The sequence below is a fragment of the Aotus nancymaae genome, unplaced genomic scaffold (genome assembly GCF_030222135.1).
Source record: "Aotus nancymaae isolate 86718 unplaced genomic scaffold, 86718_ANA_hifiasm-v0.15.2.pri h1tg000001l, whole genome shotgun sequence".
NCBI lineage: Eukaryota > Metazoa > Chordata > Mammalia > Primates > Aotidae > Aotus > Aotus nancymaae.
The window spans coordinates 14383761-14404718 of record NW_026988412.1 but is presented as its reverse complement, the minus strand read 5'-3'; the positions used below and the strand labels follow the sequence as shown (position 1 = coordinate 14404718).

The 20958-nt window shown below is 37.2% G+C and overlaps 1 protein-coding gene and 1 long non-coding RNA gene across 2 annotated transcripts; one reads left to right on the top strand and one right to left on the bottom strand.

The window, feature by feature from the left end:
- Positions 1-5298: 5298 nt before the first annotated feature.
- On the bottom strand, positions 5299-6948 carry LOC135273403 (serine/threonine-protein phosphatase 2A 56 kDa regulatory subunit epsilon isoform-like). Its single transcript, XM_064372406.1, has one exon. It carries the CDS (start codon positions 6935-6937, stop codon positions 5549-5551), a length of 1389 nt encoding a protein of 462 aa, XP_064228476.1. The 5' UTR covers positions 6938-6948; the 3' UTR covers positions 5299-5548.
- Positions 6949-7759: 811 nt separating this feature from the next.
- On the top strand, positions 7760-18127 carry LOC135273410 (uncharacterized). The gene is made up of 3 exons (XR_010341206.1): positions 7760-7823; positions 12048-12089; positions 18080-18127. It is a non-coding gene; the product is annotated as an uncharacterized LOC135273410 (long non-coding RNA).
- The last annotated feature ends 2831 nt before the right edge of the window (positions 18128-20958 follow it).

The window sequence follows — 20958 nt, the reverse complement described above, 5'->3', positions numbered from 1 at the left end:
ATAATTCCAGTTAAAAATAAGAACAGTTCCTATGTTAATACAAATTAGCTGATTTTACAATTTCCCAGGGTAACTTCTAAATTGCTGTTAGTTCAGGTCATTTGAGATAGACACAAATACAGTTTTAACACAACCAAATATTCCATGTTCTCACTTACAAGTGGGAGCTATATGATGATAACACATGGACACATAGAGGGGAACAACGCGTACTGGGCCATTCAGAGGGTAGAAGGAGAGAAAGGATCAGAAAAAATAACTCATGCATACTAGGCTTAATACTTGGATGATGAAATAATCTGTACAACAAATCCCCATGACACAAGTTTACCTATGTTACAAACCTGCACTTATACTCTTGAAATTAAAATAAATCTTAAAAAATTATAATTTTGTTTGAGAAAGAAAATTTGGGGATGCTAGCCCTTTGCTACATACTACAAATGAGGAAATGTCTGCTGCTGTGAGTCATGTTATATAATTTGTTAGTTATAGAATCCCTGGTAGTTACATATCCCCCATCCTTGCCTGCTCTTCTGAAACAGAAAATATCCCTATTACCACTATATTTTCCTACATGTCATCCTCACTTTTCCCCTTTTGGTGAATTCATAATTGAATGGATTCCTCATCATTTTTCTTATCTCTCCCTTTCCTACTCTTCTTTTGTATTACTGATTAATTTTTTCCAACCAATAAAAAATTAAATGAAACAAACACAGGTTTAAGAGATTTAGTTGGGGAAATTCCTTTATAGGTCAGTTAATGAGGCTGGAGACAGTCTTCTGTCTGTGATAAAGGTCAGACATTTGTGAGAGTGAGGCCAGATGGATAACTGAGGAAGAGGCTCAAGATTGCAGGACAGTTCTATGAAGGTTTTGGTCAGTACAAGGATGAATTCTCAAGCTGAAGTCATCCCTTGGAAGAATGCCACATTTTGCAGCAAAGAGGCTTGTAAGGGTCCCATTACCATGCTCAGCCAGCCATTTGATGAAAGTATGACCTTTGTGAGAATATGATTACAACTCCCAAAAGGAGGCTACTGAGACCTTTTTGTGGCCACCAACACTATGTCCTTGATGCAAAGATCTACTGCTCTATGTAGACTTATACAGCAGCTTCACGGTGTCTATGTTTTCTCTTCCTAAAGTGATGCTTAGAAGAGGAAGATTAGCAGAACAAAATACAACCCTTGTCATGTCACTGCATCTGATCTCTTGGTCACAACTGGCATTTATCCTCTTTCTCCCACACTATTTATTCAGACTTCCTCTCAACCTCAGATATTACCTTGGTAGATATTGATGGCTTGTCTGGTGCTGTAATCCAAACATTCGTGATGTGTTTGAACCCTGAGCAATCATATGCTTCTCAAATCAGGGTTGTCGCACCTGCCCATTTCAGTTATAATGGCCCAGTTGAGTATACGAAGTACCTAAATGTATCACCTGGCTTCCACACATATGCCTTTTTGCCCTCATCGTGTTAAAAAAGCCATGATGGTGAATTAACTTTACATCTGCTGGTCCATGGGCACAATATCTAAAGAGATTCTTGCAATATTCCCTTGTAAAAGTGTGTCTTTTAAGGGAATCCATACCTCCAATTCTTCTAGAAGAAGAAGAACACAAAGTCCTCCAGTTGGGTAATTGGAAATTGCGGTAAATAGAAACTCTCCTGTTTCTATCTCTTGATTTCCAGACCCATATATCATTGTTATTTAAGAAACAATACTACATAGATGTCTGTGATTTAATGCATATGCAGTCAATCTTCAGAATCCATGGCTTCTGTTTCTGCAGATTTAACCAAGCACTGATCAAAAATATTCAAAACAAATAAATACAGCAATTCAAAATAACACAAACAAAAGACATAGCATAACAATTTACCTAACATTTACATTGTAGTATGTATTACAAGTAATCTAGAAAGAATTTCAAGTATAAAGAATGTTGTGAGTACATTATGTGCAAATATGACCCCATTTTATATAAAACACGTAAGCACCTACAGATTTTGGTATGGAAAAAGGACCTGAAACCAATCCTCTGAAGATACTGAGGGATGACTATATTGCATTCTAAAGGCTAGCATTCTGTCCTTTAGAATGCCACCTGCACACATGGACTCAGCTGTGCTTTTTAGAAGACCCTTCATATATTAAATGACGATAGCTTCTTCTGGATGGTGCAGTATGTGATATGATCATTTGACACTATGGACATGGGTCCACTTCTGTCCATTTTTTGCTATCATGTGGACGACTTGATTTGATTCGCTATCGTATAGGATGCCGTACCTATAGAGGCATTCCATAAGCATCGATGATACTACTGACTGACGTGCTGCTTTAAATAAAGGCAAAAATTCATAGATAGAGATAGTCATACTTTCAAAGAAAAATTACAGTCCCAGGATGTAAAAAGTAAGGTAGCCAACTTGCCATCGAGTGGCCATTGGTCTCTTGAGAAATACTACTCTATTTAGAGTTTAGCATTAAACTCTAACAAATTGCTAACAGGCTGGGCACTCACGTGCATCAGTGACTAGATTCACAGTGATAAATGGGCTAGATTCACATTTATTCTGTGGATCCCACATACAGTGTCCATATGTTTCACCATGACATTCCCTTCCTGTGCCCCTGTACCAGCATAGGAGAGATCAAAAACAACGACTGGTTATTAGCAACAGTCTTAAGTAATGCTGTCTTCTTGGTTGCTCAATTCCTTCTCTCTGGTGACACTCCCTGGTGAGCAGTGATCTATAATATAAAAATCTCACTCTTTATGGCCTCCTCTATGCTCATCCACACTATTTTCACCAAGACTTCCAAGTATCTTCTTACCTCCAGCCACTTTGTTTTGTACACAAGGTGTATGAACAGATGCATTGCTTGCAGCTTTGAAATTGTGAATACTTTTCTCTTTACTGTCAGTTGAGACCATGCTGAAATGGGATTGAAGGGCAGTGACCACCAGTTTTCATCTTGCACCCACATACTGAGATAGACAACTCGTAAACCAAGTGCAGGCCTTTTTCTCCACCTGCAGATGGTTGAATGTGATCTCTTGCTCTCCAGTGCAGCCCAAAGTATAAACTAGTGAAGGGTCATAATGAAACTGTTGGGTGAGAGGAGGGTCCGTGATATTCGCTCATATAGCTTACTTATTGTGCCTCCCTTCTTGTTCTATTAAGGCTTAATCCAGATACACCTTTCCTACTTATTATGGTAAAATCCTGGGCCTGACACAATTTGTGATTTATGAGGTCTTACAGAACTGGACTCATTATGGGAACTTTTGTATACACTGTCACAGAGCACTACAAACAAACATTCTGTCTCTGCTAGGGCTGTTTCTTAAAAGGCATATAATTTCTTGGTGCAGATAGATGGACTTGTTCTCAAATTAAAAAAAAAAATGTTGTGATGCTCTAATTGGGATTTGCTGTAAGCTCCATGTTGTATATTTTTCTGCTACAGATGACTCACCAAAGTATCTGCTGAATTCTATGACCCAACCCATAGAGCTACCCACAGTACAGCTTGGATCTTTCAAAAAGCCCTTTCCCAACCTGGGGCCCACTCAGAGTTGGCTGCCTTCCTTATTACTCACTGTATCATCCAGAGCAGGATTAGAATGGCGAGGAATTCAGAGCACAGTAATATGTCTTTCAGTTTAAAGAGGAAGTCACAGCACGCTCTTGGCCCCTGGTCTCCTAAAAATGGGTTAGGTTTCCAATTATTCATAGACTTTATCTCACTTTCTCTGGAGCTCATTTGTCTTACCGAGACAATCTTTTGCTTATCCTATCCAATTAACATGGTTCCTCTGCTATAATTAATCATTATAATGTTAGTGGGATATTCAGGTTGTTCAGGTCTCTTCTGGCTATAACAGAACGTAAGCCAGTTAACAGAGCCCTGACACAGAACTGCAAGTAAATATTATTGCCTGTCCCAAGGGAATATGAACTTTTCCTGATGCTTTTTCTAAGTGAAATAGAAACCAGTCAAGAAATCAATGTGCAAATGCCATATACCTGAGGTCTTATCAATGTACACGAGCAATGATGTCAGGCCTGGGAGCACAGCCTCTCCTACCAGGTTGCTCCTTTGTTGCACTTACGTAACAATCATTCCCAGGATTCACCCAGTGGCTGCAGAGGTCAGAGAAGTGAATTAAACAGAGATCTAATAGAGACCACATGACACCCCTGTAGCTTTTTATACTTTAGTTGTGGTATGGGCTGAACTGTGTCCCCTCAAATTTATATGTTACAGTCCTTTCTTTTTTTTTTTAATAAAAGCATTTTTAAACTTTATTATTAATACTCAGGACATTAGGAATTTCCAGATTTCTTTCAGTAGCATTTGTAGAACCACTTTTGATAACAAATACAGTAGTTAGGAATATGCATTCAATTCAGAATGCATAATAATGTTTATCCTTAATTCTTTCTGGCTAAAAACAGGGCTGGCGCTGTGATGAGATATAGAACGAGAATCTACAAAAAACACTGTAACATGTTTGTTTTTTCCCAGAGGCTACATCCTCTTTTGCTGGAATACTTTATAAAAACATATTAAAAAGTAAGGCAACAACTCCAAACAGTCCAAGCTGTTTGCTCAACTCTTTTCCCTATTAGCTTTGCATGGGTGTATTGTTTAGTGTTTGTCTTTATTTCAAATGGTCCAAAAGGATGTTTTTCTCACATTTGTGAAACATCTGTGGTATGTGTGTTCAATGATATATGCAACTAATACTGGTCAGGTACTGAAGCCTGTGATGTCCCGGTGCCTGTTTTCAAAGCATTCAAGACATTGATTTGGATTCCACATAAACTGATGCGTGAATCCAAAATTCCCTTTCCTACTGTGTTTATCACCTCTTCTTTTTTAACTCCTAATTTTAAAACTAAAGGAGTACCAGGACTACCTGGTTCCTGGAAAGATGTTCACCCCAGTAAACAGAACTTTTATCAGGGACCTTTATAATTCATGGCCCCATTCCACGTGGACATTCAACTCAGGAAGATGTGCAAAAGAAAAAGATTTCGAATTGCAGTCAAGTGATCCAGAGGAGGATGTTATACAAACTTATAAGGAAATGACAGTCTTTTTTTCCTTTACTATAAATACATTTAACAGCTTAGCAGAAAGACAAGCTAAATTTAAGATGGCTCACATTTGAAAATTGTATCATACTCTCTGCTAGTGATAAATAAGGAACTCCCAGTAATGGAATTTTAACATAGCAATTTCATCAACAGATCTTTGAAGACCGATTTGTTTTTTAGTGAGGCTTAGAACAATGATTATGTTTGCAAAGTTCTGAGAAGTCCATCTACTGTCCAAACTTTGGATTGAAGTCCTTGTTTTTTTTTTCCTTTACTTAGAGACAGGTATATACAGTGCTGTTGTAATAATGAAACAAATGTGAAATCTACTGTAAAGTTGCACAATACAGAAAACTGTGGCTCCATCTTCTACTACATAAATGTATGACTCCACAGGTTAGTAATGCTGTTGTCATTATTTTTGTTAAGTTGGAATTATTCCATCACGCCTAAGACCTCTCTTTAACTCTAGATCCTCCAATTTTTTCCACAATTCTTCACACTCCTTTTCTTTCTTTTTCTCATTGTATGTGGCTGTCAGCTCGTCAAACATGGTGCTGTTCATTTCCATAAATGCCTTCAACACATTGTACACTAACGTCACAATAGCCAGATTCCAATGTTCTTTCGAAATCCTATAAAGGCTGGAAAACATGATGGGAAGGATGATGTTAGAGTTTTCTTCTATCAAACTCATGATGTATTCATTATTCCAGTAATAGAGTGCTCTTTCTGCCACCTGAAAATGGGGGCTAGATACACACTTGGCAATTTGTTTAAACAAAGGTTCTTGGATTTTAACAAATTGTGAAGGTTCAATCACATTCAATATTTCTTCCAGTTCCCCAAGGAACATGACCTCTTTTTGACTACATGTTTTAGGCCAAAATTTCATTAACCCCCTAATAACTGGTTCTGTGAGTGAAGGATCTTTCTCCAGAAACTGTACTATACGATATGCCAGCTGTGCATGGAAGAGTGATAAGCTCCTGACAGTGTGTAAGGGGATCAGCACTTTCACCAGAAACTGTTTGTGTTCTGCCTTAAGAGGTAAAGCAAAGCCATTGATAATACTTCCTAATATTTCCAGCAGTTCAGCTACACCATTGAAGTGTTCTGTTTCATAAACAAACCTTAGAAAAATATTGTTAATCTGTTTTCTGATAAATGCTCTAAGACCAAGAAACTTGCCATAAATTCTGTGTAAAACTGTTTTTAAGTAGTCCCGTTCCCGAGGGTCTTCGCTGTCAAATAGCTCCAGAAGCTGTAATACAAATTTCTGATCTATATATTTTTTGGCAATGCTGGGTTGGAATTCTTGGCTTTCCAAAAATCGTATGAGAAATTCATACACAAGCTGTAAATGTGGCCACGATGCCTCAAGGGTAGGTTCATCTTCTTCTGGATCAAATTCATTGCTGTCGCTAGGAGGGAGAGTTCTGAATATATTGCAAGATACCATTCTAACTACTTCAGGGTAAGTCTGCTCTGTCAAACAGCCTCTGCTTATTGTAATGTAGTCCACCAGTTCATTAAGAGTGGAGCGCTTGTATTCTTTCATTTTAAGATCAGATAGCGTGTCCATGAAGTCAAAAATGACGCAGCACTGCTGAAGTTTCTTTAGGAACAGTTCAGGCTGCTCTGAGGATGGAACGTCTTTTAGCAGCGGCAGAGGTGTTAACTCAATAGGCTTGCCTTGAGACCTAAACTGTGAGGACCTTTGCGACCTCTTCTGTCTGGCTTTTCTCACGGACTTCCGAGAAAATCCGTCTACTTTATCCACTGATGGAGGAGTAGCTGGTGCTGAAGACATATCCCTACTTGAAGCTTCTGAGGAAGAATCCGAAGACGATCTGTGGCTTGGAGGGGCCGGAGACGGGCAAGGGGGCCGCAGCGAGGGCGGGCGGCGGGACCGGGACGTGCAGCGGGAGGTCCGGGAAGCTGCGGGGAGCCTGGGGCGACGGCTGTCCGGTACGGCGTCCCTCCGGTTCCGCGGCGGCGGAGCCTCTAGGCCTCACGGCCGGACCCGAACCTCAGCGCTCCGGCGGCGGCGGCGGCGGCGGCGGCGGCGGCGGCGGCGGCCTCACGATCCTCCCCCGCGGGCCCGTCCCATCAAATCGGCACCGACCCCGTTGTGGCTCCGCCGGTGGCTCCTCGCTCACATTCCTGACGGGCGGCGCCTCAGCTCGTTGCCCGGGACCGGCGGCGGCAACGTGGGGAGGGGGGAAGGGAGGGAGGAAGACTGGATCTGCAGCGGCAGCAAGAGAAGGGGACCAGAGGAGGAGGAGGAGCTGCAGGAGCTGGAGCCGCCGCTGCCGGAGCCACAGTTCGCTACCCGCGGTGGGTGGCAGTCAATGCCCCTTTCTCTCTCCTATTGTCAATATCACCGGGCGGCTGAGTCCATGGCACACGCGCAACCCTACACTCCTTTCGATAGCAAAGAATGTGATTTTATTTGGATAAAAGGCCTTCGAAGAGGTACGTAAAGTAAAATAAGATTCTAGGGTAGGTCCTAATACAGTATGAACGTTGTCCCTATAGGAAGAAGAGATCCAAACAGATATGTGGTACACAGAGAAAAGATTGTTTGAGGACAGAGACAGAAGATGGCCATCTTCAGGTCAAGGAGAGAGGCCTCAGAAGAAATCAAACCAGCTAACACATTGATGTTGAACTTTTAGCTTCATGATTGTGAAAAGGTAAATTTCTGCTGTTTGAGCAACCTGACCTGTGGTATTTTGTTATGGCAGCTCTAACAAACACACACAAGCCATGATAGTAAGTATCTATCATTAGCCGTATCCATAAAATATGATGTGTGAGTTATCATTTTGGCTGGGGGCAGGGAGCCATTTCTATTCAGTATTTCTCAGGGAGATAACTCTTATCCCAGAGGCCAATAAACTAATGTGGGATTTAAGCAAATTGTCAACTAAATCAATTCCAATTAAACATTTGGAAGAAGAAATAACCACTGAGTGGTTACTTAGACCCACTTAGTTGAATATCAGCCAAGTTCATATTGCAAGGATTACATTATTACCTTGCCCTTCTCAGCTCTGACTCTACCAGGAGGCCCAGGATGATGCTTTGGGGCTCTAGGTATCAATGCCCACTTAGACTCTATGTATAATAATATAAACTATCTGGATATGCCACCTTATTAGAGGAGTCTTCTACTCAGGGACACAGATCCTTCTTCAGTCCATGGTTGTTGGGTCTGGAAATAGGCTGAAACTTGAGAACCGAATGAAGGAGTATGACTTTTTGTTTGGGTGCCTGCCATTAATCTCTTCTTCCTAGGTTCTTACCTGTTACCTCTTACTATGGGCGTGGGTCCACTTCTGTGTTTGGTAGATTGTTGTTGGCTACATGCCTACTTTGTTCTTAGAAACTTCATCCACGTTTTTTGAACCATTTTCTCCATTCTCTGTGCATCAAGCTTACCTATCTTTATGGTGTGACCTTATGGTTTCTGGTGTTCAGGCTCTCATCGCTAGGCTTCTTGGTGGCCTTGTCATTCCTTGAGTTTTAACAATTCCCACTTATGTAAATGCCTCTCCTTTCATTGGTTCTGATGTTTGGATAATTGCTGCTATTGAACTTCTTAGTGGTGCCACTTCCCCTATCCCTGGTGCATTCCTGAAGGCCTTAGTGAATTGTGCATGCATTGACCCTTCCTGTGGAACATAATCCTTGGGTGGCTTTTCTGGGTTTATATAATATTCCTATTTTAGCATTCCAAATTCCCTTAGCCTCTTTATTCTTTTGACATCACTCACCTTAGATATGTTTCTTTTCTAGCCTTCTCGGAACCTCTCTAGTGGTAAATTTGCCCCATCCACTGGATTACGTGCCAGATATCTCAAAAAATTCCCCTATTTCAGTGAATTAATATTTAATCTACATTTTGCCCTTCTTAATATGGCATCTTTATAATCCAATCAATTCATACACTCTGGTTACCTACTGAAACACACTATTTCACTTTTGTAGCTCTGTTAGTGAATAATGTATTTCCTCCGTCATCAAGCCTAGCATATATTCAGTAATGTTATGTTGGGATTTAATCCTAGCTATTGGATTCTAGCTACTGGAGCTTGATGTCAGGAGAGGAGGTGGGGAAATCTTATTGGTGGGACACCTATTGACTTAACAAAGAGAAGTGTCTGCAGTATCGACCAACACTGGGTATGCTTTTGTTCTTACTAAGAAGCTGTCAGCTCTACAAGTTCTGAAGGTATTTACCCCTCTCATGTTGCAAGAGCACAGGAGTTTCCAACCACAGCCCTGATTTTAACATGACAGACCTGCTTTGAGCATTTATATTTCACATGTAAATATCTCTGAAACTCTGTGACTCAAACTATTGATTCTTCAGCTTGTTGGGCCATCATCTGTTCTTTTACAGAGGATAAAGGGTCTAATATTTAGCTTATAACAATTAATAGTCTGGGCGCGATGGCTCATACCTGTAATCCCAGCACTTTGGGAGGTGGAGGTCGGTGGATCACCTGAGGTCAGGAATTAGAGATTAGCCCGACAAATATGATGAAACTCCATCTCTACTACAAATAAAAAGATTAGCTGGGTGTGGTGGTGGAGTGCACCTGTAGTACCAGCTACTCAGGAGACTGAGACAGGAGAATTCCTTGAACCCGGCAGGTGGAGGTAGCAGTGATTTCAGATCACGCCATTGCACTCCAGCCTGGGCAACAGGGCAAGACTCCATCTCAAACAAATAAACAACAACAACAACAAAAACAATGTTCCACAGCAGGCATCAATTTGACATAATAATAATGAGTCTAATCCACCGCTTATGTAATAATCACTGTTTGCCCCATATTTTTCAAATGCCTAAACTATTGCACCCCAAGTGGCAGTTTCTCAAGCTAGATATTTTCTCAAGTCACCTGTGTACATGAGAATTCTTTAGCAATTTGGTCACCACCTTTTTCCAGAAGCTATCAGTCACTATGTACTACTGAGAAGGGCATTTTATTGGCTTCCAGGTGTGAATGAATGAGTCAGTGCCAAATCCCTATCCTGTGGTCTATTTCCCTGGATCTTCTGAGAAGGAGGAAACAAAGATAGGAGTACATGTACAGGAGAGTTATATACATGGAAATGACTGTGAAGAATAACCAGCTAAAATATAAAGAAGGCAGGGAGAGCCACCTAATACTAGTAGGTGTTCATCAGTGAAGGACAGGGGAAAGGAAGGAGAGTTGGATAGGAAGAAACACAGACTGCAACACAGTTTCAAAGCAGGTGCAGCCAGGCTGAAAGGGAGCCATGGGGCCCACATCTCCAATTGGTAGCCTCTCATGTCTTACAGGAATGAAACTTTATTAGGCTGGGTTGCTTCTAGCCATTGTCTGGGAGAAGCCTTTGGAAAGTGGGACCACAGTGTGAAAGTGGTGATGGATTCAGAAAGGCAGAAGCAGGGACCATCAATCAGTAGTAGCAGGAGATCTGAGAGGCATATGTTCGTGGCTTTCCAAGATTCTGTCTAATGTTCAATAGAAAACTGTTTAAATTGGAGTGTCCTCCATTCTCCCAGAGTCCTTTATTCTCTTTTTTGATTAAAGATATTTTAGAGAAGCCCTACTAAGTTTTTTTTCTACTTACGTCCTACTTTGTCTTGAAGAGAGATGCTATTGCATCATCCTTTTTCCTGTAGAGCTGGTCTCATTTTCAGACAGAAGTGTCCAGGTCCTAAACCGGCTTTTGTCTGGAAACCTGGCAAGGAATTACAACTTTTTGTTTTATTAACTTTCTTCAATCTTTAGAGAATCTATTTTTTATTTTATTTTGTTAAACCAAATTAACAGTAGTGCCTTTAAGGTCTATTAACCTTCTCCATAGCTCTCTGCTGCCCAAACCCCCTGGCTGCTTCTCTGACCTTATTATACATTAAAATATTTGCCTTCCTTTGACTCTGAATGACCCACCCTATATATTTATCGAGTCCTATTATCATCATTGCTGTCAGTAAGGTCAGTTTTGCAATAGCATTTCCTCCATCAAGCCTGGCCAATAGACAAAAGTTAACTTCTTAGTGATGAGAGTAAAAAAAAATTTCTAGATCCTATTACATTACTGAAGATTTTTCAGATGACATGTAGATAAAAATATTCAGGTAGTAGCTTGTTTTGAATATATTCCTTTTACTGTCCCTTTAGTGGCCATCTCTCTATTTTGTCCCTGACATCATCAAACTATGTTTATATTCTCCACAGCTCTCTGCTGTTCAAGTCTCCTTGGCTACTTCTCTGGTCTTGTTATACTTAAAATATTTATGTCATTAAAATACTTTCTTGTTGATCTTAAGTAAGCAGGAGAGAAAAACTGAGTGAATTTATATGACAAATTATAATCAATTGATTGACAAATTCTTAAATTATGACTTTTCAAATGAAAAAGATAAATACGTAATGCTAAGTCAACTTGAAGTTATTGAGAATGTTAAAAAATCTGATGCCTGAAGGATTCAGATTTAAACATGGTATTATATTTAGAAATACATATTCTGATGAATTATAAGATATCAGAAAATGTCACCAACTATTTGAAAAGTAGTTTTTAACTCCTGAATTGGTATATTCCTTAAAAGTCTCAGGACAGGGCAAGCTGACCATTAGGTGAAGTGGATCATTACTCATTGCAGTATATTTGATCTATATTTACGAGTTTAGTGCCACTTGCTCAGTTGCTGCTTCTTGAGATTTGGTAACTTGCTGTCATAATATTAAAAGCTTATTTTTTAAAAAAAATATTAAAGATAAGCACCTAAGAAGTTCATCAGAAACAATTCACAAATGTGTCAATAGACAGAGAGATAAATGGTATCAAACTATATTGAACTTTCTATGACCCATTGGACTTTCTTTTTTTTTTTTTTCTTAATTGCATTTTAGGTTTTGGAGTACCTGTGAAGAATATGCAAGATTGTTGCATAGGTGAATACATGGCAGTGTGATTTGCTGCCTTCCTCCCCTTAACCCATATCTGGCATTTCTCCCCATGCTATCTCTCCCCAACTCCCCACCGCCTGCTGTCCCTTCCCTATTTCCCCCCAACAGACCCCAGTGTGTAGTGCTCCCCTCCCTGTGTCCATGTGTTCTTATTGTTCAACACCCGCCGATGAGTGAGAACATGCGGTGTTTGATTTTGTGTTCTTGTGTCAGTTTGCTGAGAATGATGGTTTCCAGGTTCATCTATGTCCCTACAAAGGATGCGAACTCATCATTTTTGATGACTGCATAATATTCCATGGTGTATATGTGCCACATTTTCCCTGTCCAGTCTATCATTGATGGGCATTTGGGTTGGTGCCAGGTCTTTGCTATTGTAAACAGTGCTGCTATGAACATGCATGTGCATGTGTCCTTATAGTAGAACGATTTATAATCCTTTGACCCATTGGACTTTCTTTCGAGTTTTGTATCTTGGTCACAACTTATTTGGAGACATTGAGCAAGTCACAGTTACTTTTAACCCCCATTTTCTTATTTTAAGGTAGAGCTTCTTTTACGCCCCTTCATTCTACATCATTCTTTACTCGTTAGTTTTACTCCTCTTCCCACCCTTGCTGGTAAAAGGTATATAAGGGTATTGAAATTTAACTCTCCATCATCCAGATTCAATCCAGTATATGCCATTTCATCTCTCAGTATATATTTACTGTTTTTATCTTCCGATTTTCATAAAATCTACTGGCTGCCAGTCACTTTGTATATTGAATTACACACAGTTCCTTGTGATATGGAGCACCTTCTGATTTTGGTCTTCCCTATTGAAAAAGTTTTCACAAATCTAGCAGTACCTTCATACTTTAGTAAAAAATCAGCTGTTATATTATCAGATATTGTATAATCTATTTGTGAGATTTGTGAGATATGTTTTTAAAGGTTGTATTATGATCTTGTTTCAGTGATATAATAGGGACAGATTAACTTACAACAATAGATGGTACATCTTGCTTCACATTTCTCACAGACAATAACTCAGAGACCGTCGCTGCTGTATTAAGAGAATATTGATGTGCTAAGAGCAATTCACACACATTTTGCTGTGTGGAAAAAAAAGTCACCTGTAAACACAAGTAATTACCCTGTAACTTATCAGTGGCCTCTTCTTGGACCTATTATATCAGTAAACCACCAAGTGTCTTTTGGGTTTGGGTTTACTGTTCAATTGTAATACACACACTCTCTCTTTCTCCATATATATTTATATATATTTAAATATGTGTTTCAATATATATTTTAGTGGATATGTTTCAAAGATTTCTCACATATCCTGGCCCAATAATACTTTTCATTTCTATTTCTGATTGTGTGTGTATGTGTGAACTGAATCAGATTTTGACACTGAACAGGAAGATAACAGGATTTAATCAATTTTAAATATAACAATCTTGGTATTTACTGGTCCTTTTCACTATTTAGTAATGTAATGTTACCAGAAAATGATTTATGTCTAGCCTCATAATCTTACTATTATAGTTACAGAGTATGTTACTTAAATACAAGATAACTTTAATAATTAAAAATCATTTCTCAGCTACTGACTTAACAAATATTAATTTTACAGAAACAAAAAGTTTGATTGAATTGTGATGGGATATGCCACCTAAATGTGGTACAAAATTACTCCAACACTAAAAATGTTTGTCATTAAAGAGGAATCTTATGTTTCTTGTGTGTCTAGGAGTAGCTATATTTTATGTGAATCAGCTTTCAAATATGTGGACACGGTTTGAAAAGATCATTCGTAAATACGCATAAGCTTTGTGAACTTGTTTTAGACCACGATTTCTCACCTTTGGCATTATTTACATTTTGGGCTTGGTGATTGTTTTTGTAGTGCAGCATCTGCACTGTTCATTATAGGATGTTTAATAGCAGCCATAACCTCTGTCTGATAGATGCCAGTAGCAGCAATCCAACTCTGACAAGCCATGGTGTCTCCATTTACAAATACTCTTTGGCAGACCAAAACCAGCCAGGTTAAGAATCACTGCTCCAGACATATTTATATACATTTTTCAACTGAGCCATAATGGGAAATTATTTCTCTTTGAATCTATCATCATGCTTTTATCATATGTAAGATGCAGACATAAGCAAAAGAGAGAGTGATTCAGTAGGGAGAAAATGGCAAAATATTCCCATGAAAATTAGATTTCTCATCTCAGAAGGGAGTTGTATATATTTTGAAAACATTTCTAATTATTTTAACTGTCACTCATTATATGTTACCCACGATCTGTTTCTCTCTAGAGATTTGTTGACTTTTAACCCTGAAATAAAATTAAATATATTTTATTAACAAAGATCAAGGACCTGTGTGCTATTTCAGGTCCTCTGAGTAGTATTTGCCATGTTAACATCAGATGTGCAAGAGGTTTATAGGGAAAAATGTCTGCAAAGGAAAAGGAGGAGGCAGCTGGAAGAAGCAAAGTGAATCTCCACACCAAGATGCACATCTGACTCCTGCAAAGGAAAGAGGAAATAAAGGAGGCTTGATAAAAGGATTCTCAAACAGATCTAAGTTTTCTGCTAAGTAATTGTCAAAGTTACCATTTAGAGGAGTCCTGCATCTTACAGAAATAGACCTGTCTCACTATACTCACTATAATTAGTCATGGGCTGCGAGGTGCCTTAGAGAAAAGTGTAGACTGAGCACGGTGTGGAGGAAAGAGTCAGAAGACAGCACCTGGTGCCATTTGTCTGTGATGCTGCTTAGGCCTCATCAATTTCTCTCTCAAGCTCCTCAATGCAGATTGAAGTGCTATCTTTTTTTCTGATAAAACCTGTGTCTTTATTTTTGGAGGAGAAGAGGAACAAGAGTGTTGAAAAATTAAATACTTTAAAAAATATTTATAGAGGTAAATATCCAGAGTTGCACTATCTCATGCAATAGCCATTAGAAACGGGTGACTATTTAAATTAATTAGGATTAAATATTATGAAACATTTAGTTCAGCAGTTGCAGTAACTACATTTCAAGTACTGAATCACCATATGTGGCTAGCAGGTACTGTATTAGAAAATACTGACTGATAATGCTTCCATCATGGTAGAATTTTCTATTAGACAGCAGTGATCTAGAGAAATGGAAGTAAGATGGTCTACGTGCCTCAGCCTTCCAAAGTGCTGGGATTATAGGCATGAGCCACCACACCCAGCCTGTAAATGTTTTTAAATTGTTACATTTTCTTGCTACATGAAAACTTTTATTGATATATAACATCCTTTGTCTTTTGAAGCTTTTTTGATTTAGTCTATTTTTCTGATATTAATGTATCTATTATCTCTCAGTTACTTTTTGCATAAAATATTCTTTTATATTTTTTAACTTTCAACCTTTATGTATCTTTGGATCTAAAGTAAATCTCTTGTACACAGTGTAGTTGGATTATTATTATTTTTTTAAATTTATTCTGCTAATGTCTGCCTTTTAACTGGAGAGTTTAATCAATTTACATTTAAAGTTCACTGATTGGAATGGACTTTCACCACATTGCTGTTAGTGTTATACATATTTACAGTTTCTTAGTCTCTTGTTTCTTGCATTACTGTCTTCTGAATTTAGCTATTTTTTTTGTTGTAAAATATTAAATTCCTTTTTTATTTCCTTTTGTGTATATTTCTTAGCTAGTTTATTTATATAATTTACCAGGGAAATTACATAAAATATCATAAAGTTTTAACACTTCAATTTGAATTTATACCAGTTTAACTTAAATTAAAAATTATATTTTTATATATTTAGTTTTCAAGAACATAAACTTATAATTTCATAATGCTTTAATCTCTTAAACTATATATATATTAAAATATGGAATTACCAACCAAAGTTTCAATAATACTAAGTTTTAGACTAATTTTTTTGAAATAAATGCAAGTCTTTTAAATTATGCAGAAAACCAAAGGTGTATTTATACACCACTGTTATAGTAACACTAGTTTTTACAATTACCCATGTATTTGCCTTTGCTGGGATCCTTATTTCTTCATAAGGCTTTGAATTACTTTCTAACATCCTTTCATTTCAACCTGTAAGATTCCCTTTGCCATTTCTCACAGACAAGTCTTTTGAAAATGAACTCTATCAGCTTTTGTCTATTTAGAAATGTCTTTACTTCTCCTTTACTTTTAAAGGACAGGTTTTCTAAATATAGGATTTTTGCTTGTCAGATTCTTGTTGTTTTGTCTTTTAGAACATTTAATATATCAGCTCGCTCCCTCTTAGCTTCTAAAGATATTGATGTAAAATCTGCTTATGTTAAGGATCCCTTGTACCTGTTAAGTCCTTTTCTCTTGCTGCTGTTAGGATTCTCTTTGTCTTTACTTTTGACAGTTTGATTATGTATTTCAGTGTGTCTCTATGAGTTCATCTAATTGGAGTCATTGAGCTTCTTGGATGTTTATATTCATGACTTTCATCAAATTTGGGAAATTTTCAATTATAATATCTTCAGATAGTTTGTAGGTTCCTTTCTTTTTCTCTTCTTTTTCTGGGGCTCTCACAATGCATGGTCTCGATGGTGTTTCACAGGTCCCTTAGGTTTTGATCACTTTTCTTCAACATTTTGTTTGTTTCTATTGTTCAAGCTCTGTTGTTCCTACCATCCTATTTCCAAGTTCACTGATTCTTCTGCCTGTTCAAATCTGACTTTGGATCTCTCTAGTGAATTTTTCGTTTATATTTTTGCACTTTTCAGCTCCAGAATTTCTGTTTGGTTTGTTTTTAGGTTTTCTATCTGTATGTTGATATTTTCACTTTATTCTTACATCACTTTCTTGATGTACTCCATAGTCTTCCTTTTCCTCTTTGAGCATTTTTAAGAAAGTTGTTTTAATTTATTTGACAAATAAACTTATAATTAAGTCTTTTTCATGGACAATTTCTGTTATTTTATTTATTTCATCTGCATAAACCATATATTTTCATTTATTTGTGCACCTTGTGATTTTTTTCCTAGTAGTTGAAATCTGGACATTTGAATCTAATAACGTAGTGACTATATTTTATATCCTCCTACCTTCCCTAGGGTTTGCTGGGGTTTTGGTTGTTGTTATTGTTGTTTTTTAAATTGTTGCATGTTGTCTCTGTGCCAAAGATCAGACTGAGGTATACACTTAAGGTATTTTCAGGTCTTTCTGAACCTTTGCCTTCCCATAGGCATGTTCAGTGACTTTCTAACTTTCCCATTGTATGCAGTTGCTTTTAAAGGTTCTGGTGTTCAAGGTTTGGTTTTCAAAAGGGGCATGAGAGAAAATAGAGATGGAAACAAACCAACAAACATATAGGCCCTTTAAATACCATGAAAACCGTTTCAGATGGAGTGGGTGAAACTTGCCACAATGCAGGGAGATGCAATACAACAAATACCCATTTTTGTCTAGACCTCTGTGAGATCTGTGTAAAATAGAGCACAGACCTCTGGTACTTGGAAGACAGGGTCTTTTTTCCCCCACCCTGACTCTGGCAAGATTTGTGTAACCTTCTCCAGAAACATGTTCACAGCTGATCCTGGGGCAAAAGGGTGGGGGATGGATGGCAACTACTATGCTAAAAGGTGATGCTGACTGAAATTAGCTTCAATTTATCACATATTCCTTTCTAGGAACCTGCAAGCCTCTATGAACTCCAGAGTTCCAAAATAAGTTACACCAGACTGATTCTGCCTGTACAATTATTGTTTAGGTAGGGTCACAGATTTTAGATGCTTTCTATTCCACCATCTTCTATGAATTCTTGACAGTTCATTTTTAGTTAAGAAAAAATAATGAAAATATTAGATATAGGAACACTAATAATTGCCACTCTTTTACCTGTATACTAGACATGCAGTATTTTACTTAGTACATAGATTACTGTATAGAAGCCTTAAAAAAGAATCTATGAGACTGGCTATAGTTTTATCATTACTTTGCAGATAAAAACATTAAGAAAATAAAATAGAAGATCCAGTTTTTAAATCAAGGTGAAGTTTTTTCCAAAGTCTATACTCTTATTTATGGATATAGTGTAGATATCCTGGTTCAGAACTTGCAGACTGGATGATGTTTATCAGTAAGTCTCTGATCTGCTTATACTAAATACATTAACTGAATTGGGTGCTATGTTGGTTATTTTCAAGAAATGCAACAGTAGTGAATAATGTCAATTAAAGAGTATATGGCCATTAAAGAGTGAATAATGTCAATTAAAGAGTATATTGCCCAAAGCTTCCTTTGACCACTAAGTGTGTGTTAAATGTCCATTACAGAGATTCTGTTTTGCAATGATAGCATTTCTCATCCATATTATAGCAGGATATTTGCATTTTTGTCTCATCTACATCTTCAGATACTAATCTAGCAATAGGGATGAGTGTCGCACAGTGCAAGGAATGTAATAAGCAAGAAGCAAATATTTATCGATCACAATTGAACTAAGCAAATGAAGTCCTTACTGTTTTTCCAATTATTAGTTAACAGAAACTTTGTGAAGTATATCTTTTTATGTTTGAGAGATATATACTTAGCTTATTCTATTTTGCTACCTCATTAAAACCAGAGATATGAGTTGACTCCTGAAAATTCAAAATTCAAAATATTTTAAAGCTAAACACTATTTTTGAAGATATGTATCTGTATTACTATCTATCTGTCCATTTATCTACCTGTGTTGGTCTGTAGGATTTTGAGGTTTTCTGAAATTAGACCCAAGATTGGATAGTTTTATAACCTTCAGTAAATTCTTATTTGCATATCACACATTGGGGAACAAAATGTAAAACCACCTGTCTTAGTCCATTTTTGCTGCTATAGTTACTGCTGACTGCATAATTTGTAATAAACATACATTTATTTGGTTCACAGTCTGGAGTCTGGGAAGTCCAAGAGCATGATGCTAGCATCTGGTTAGGGCCTTCATGTTGCATCATCTCTTAGTGCAAGGTAAAAGACCAAGTGAGGGCAACAGCAAGTTAGCAAGAGAGAACGAAATTTGCTTCTGCAACAAACCTGCTCTTGTGATAAAAAACTTACTCCTACAATAAGGGCTTGCATCCATTCACAGGGGCAGAGCCCTCATGACTTAATCACCTCTTAAAGATCCCACCTCTCAACAGTATTTCATTGGGGATTAAGTTTCTAGCACATTAACTTTCAGGAATACATTCAAACCATAGCACCACCTAATGGTGCAAATTCTGACCCTTAATAAACTGAAGAGTGGAATTGTGTTTAAGGCTAAAGGACTCAAATTTAATTCAATTTTGCTTAGAGTGATAAGAACACTGATTCAAATTACATCGATGTTTTACTTAGGCAAGGAAAACCCGGCCCTTTGTAGACAAAGCAAATAAGGATCTTTCCTAATTGAATGAACACGGAAAATGAAAAAACATCCATCTAGTATGCTATTTAATTATAGTTATTTAAATTAAAGTATATTCACTATAAACTTGAGTGGCATAAATCTGAGTTTTAAAAATGTATGCCACAACAGAATATTCAGATGTCAAATAACAATTGCCTTAAAGTCAGAAAAATCTTTCACATAGCAAAGCAATAGTAAAATTTCTATTAAAATCAGTCATTTCACAAAGTATTATAGAATATAATTATGTAGATACCTACTTTTGTGTCTAATTTCACCACTTGTCACCAATAGCATGAGTCTTTCAACATCATTGTAAAGAAGTACATGTTCCAGAAGACAACAGAACAACAATTTGAAACATGAATATCGAGTGTTATGCTGGAAGAAAATGCTGTCAGATTTTAGCAGGACAGTGAAATGAGCTGGATGAAACACAGACAGGCACAATGGCATCAGAAACATATATTATGAAATAAGAAAGCAAAGAGTTGTAAATTAGATGAGACTTTAAAAATGCATGAAGGATAATAAAGTCAGAAATTCAGAAAACGAACAATGCAAGGGAATTAAAATACACAAAATTAATGTAGATAATATGTTAAGTCGAAAGACTATTTAAAAATTCTCAAAAATAGTCAAGATGGAAGTACTATGCACATTTTTTCCTCAAAATAATATTACTAGTTAGAAATCACAAGAAAGTGCTTTCTATCTAGGAGGGAGAAGATGTGATTTTTTTTAACGAGGAGGAAAAAGACTTCAAGAAAGATTATTACTTCATGAAGTGCACAGAAACATCTTGGTTCAAATACTGATGCAGCTATCTTTTGAGAAACAGAGAGAAGAAATTGGTCACTGGAGGGTTTGCTGTGGGAAAAATCATTCTATTTTTTCTACTAAATGATGATTCAAGTTCACTTACAGAGAACAATGAAACTTATACTGAAACATATCTTCAAGAAATAAAGTTACATAATTGCTTTGATATAAGCAAGAAATCCTGTAAACAAACTATTTTGCTTTCTCTAATTTTATTTTAATGCAGGATTGAGAAAAATTGGTCTTTTTTTTCTGGCAGAAAAAAGGTTGTTTACAGATGATGAATCTTCACCTTTAAAGTATATGGAAACTTTACATTTGTGATTACGTGATGATATACATTAAAATGCTTAAGAAAAATGTAAGGACTAAATAAATGAAATAATGTTTTCTAATGACAAATTGTTAAGCATTTATTAAGACAAACTTTAGATTAAAATGTATAATATGGGATTCCTCCCTTGGATCCCTCCCATGGCAGCATGGGAGCTCTCTCTCCTCTCTCTCTCTATGTCTAATAAGTTGCTCTCTGCTAAAAAAAAAAAAAAAAAAAAAAAAAAAAAAAAAAAAAAAGTGTAATACATATTAGGTTAACTAAACCTTAGACTACGGCCCCAGGTAACTTAA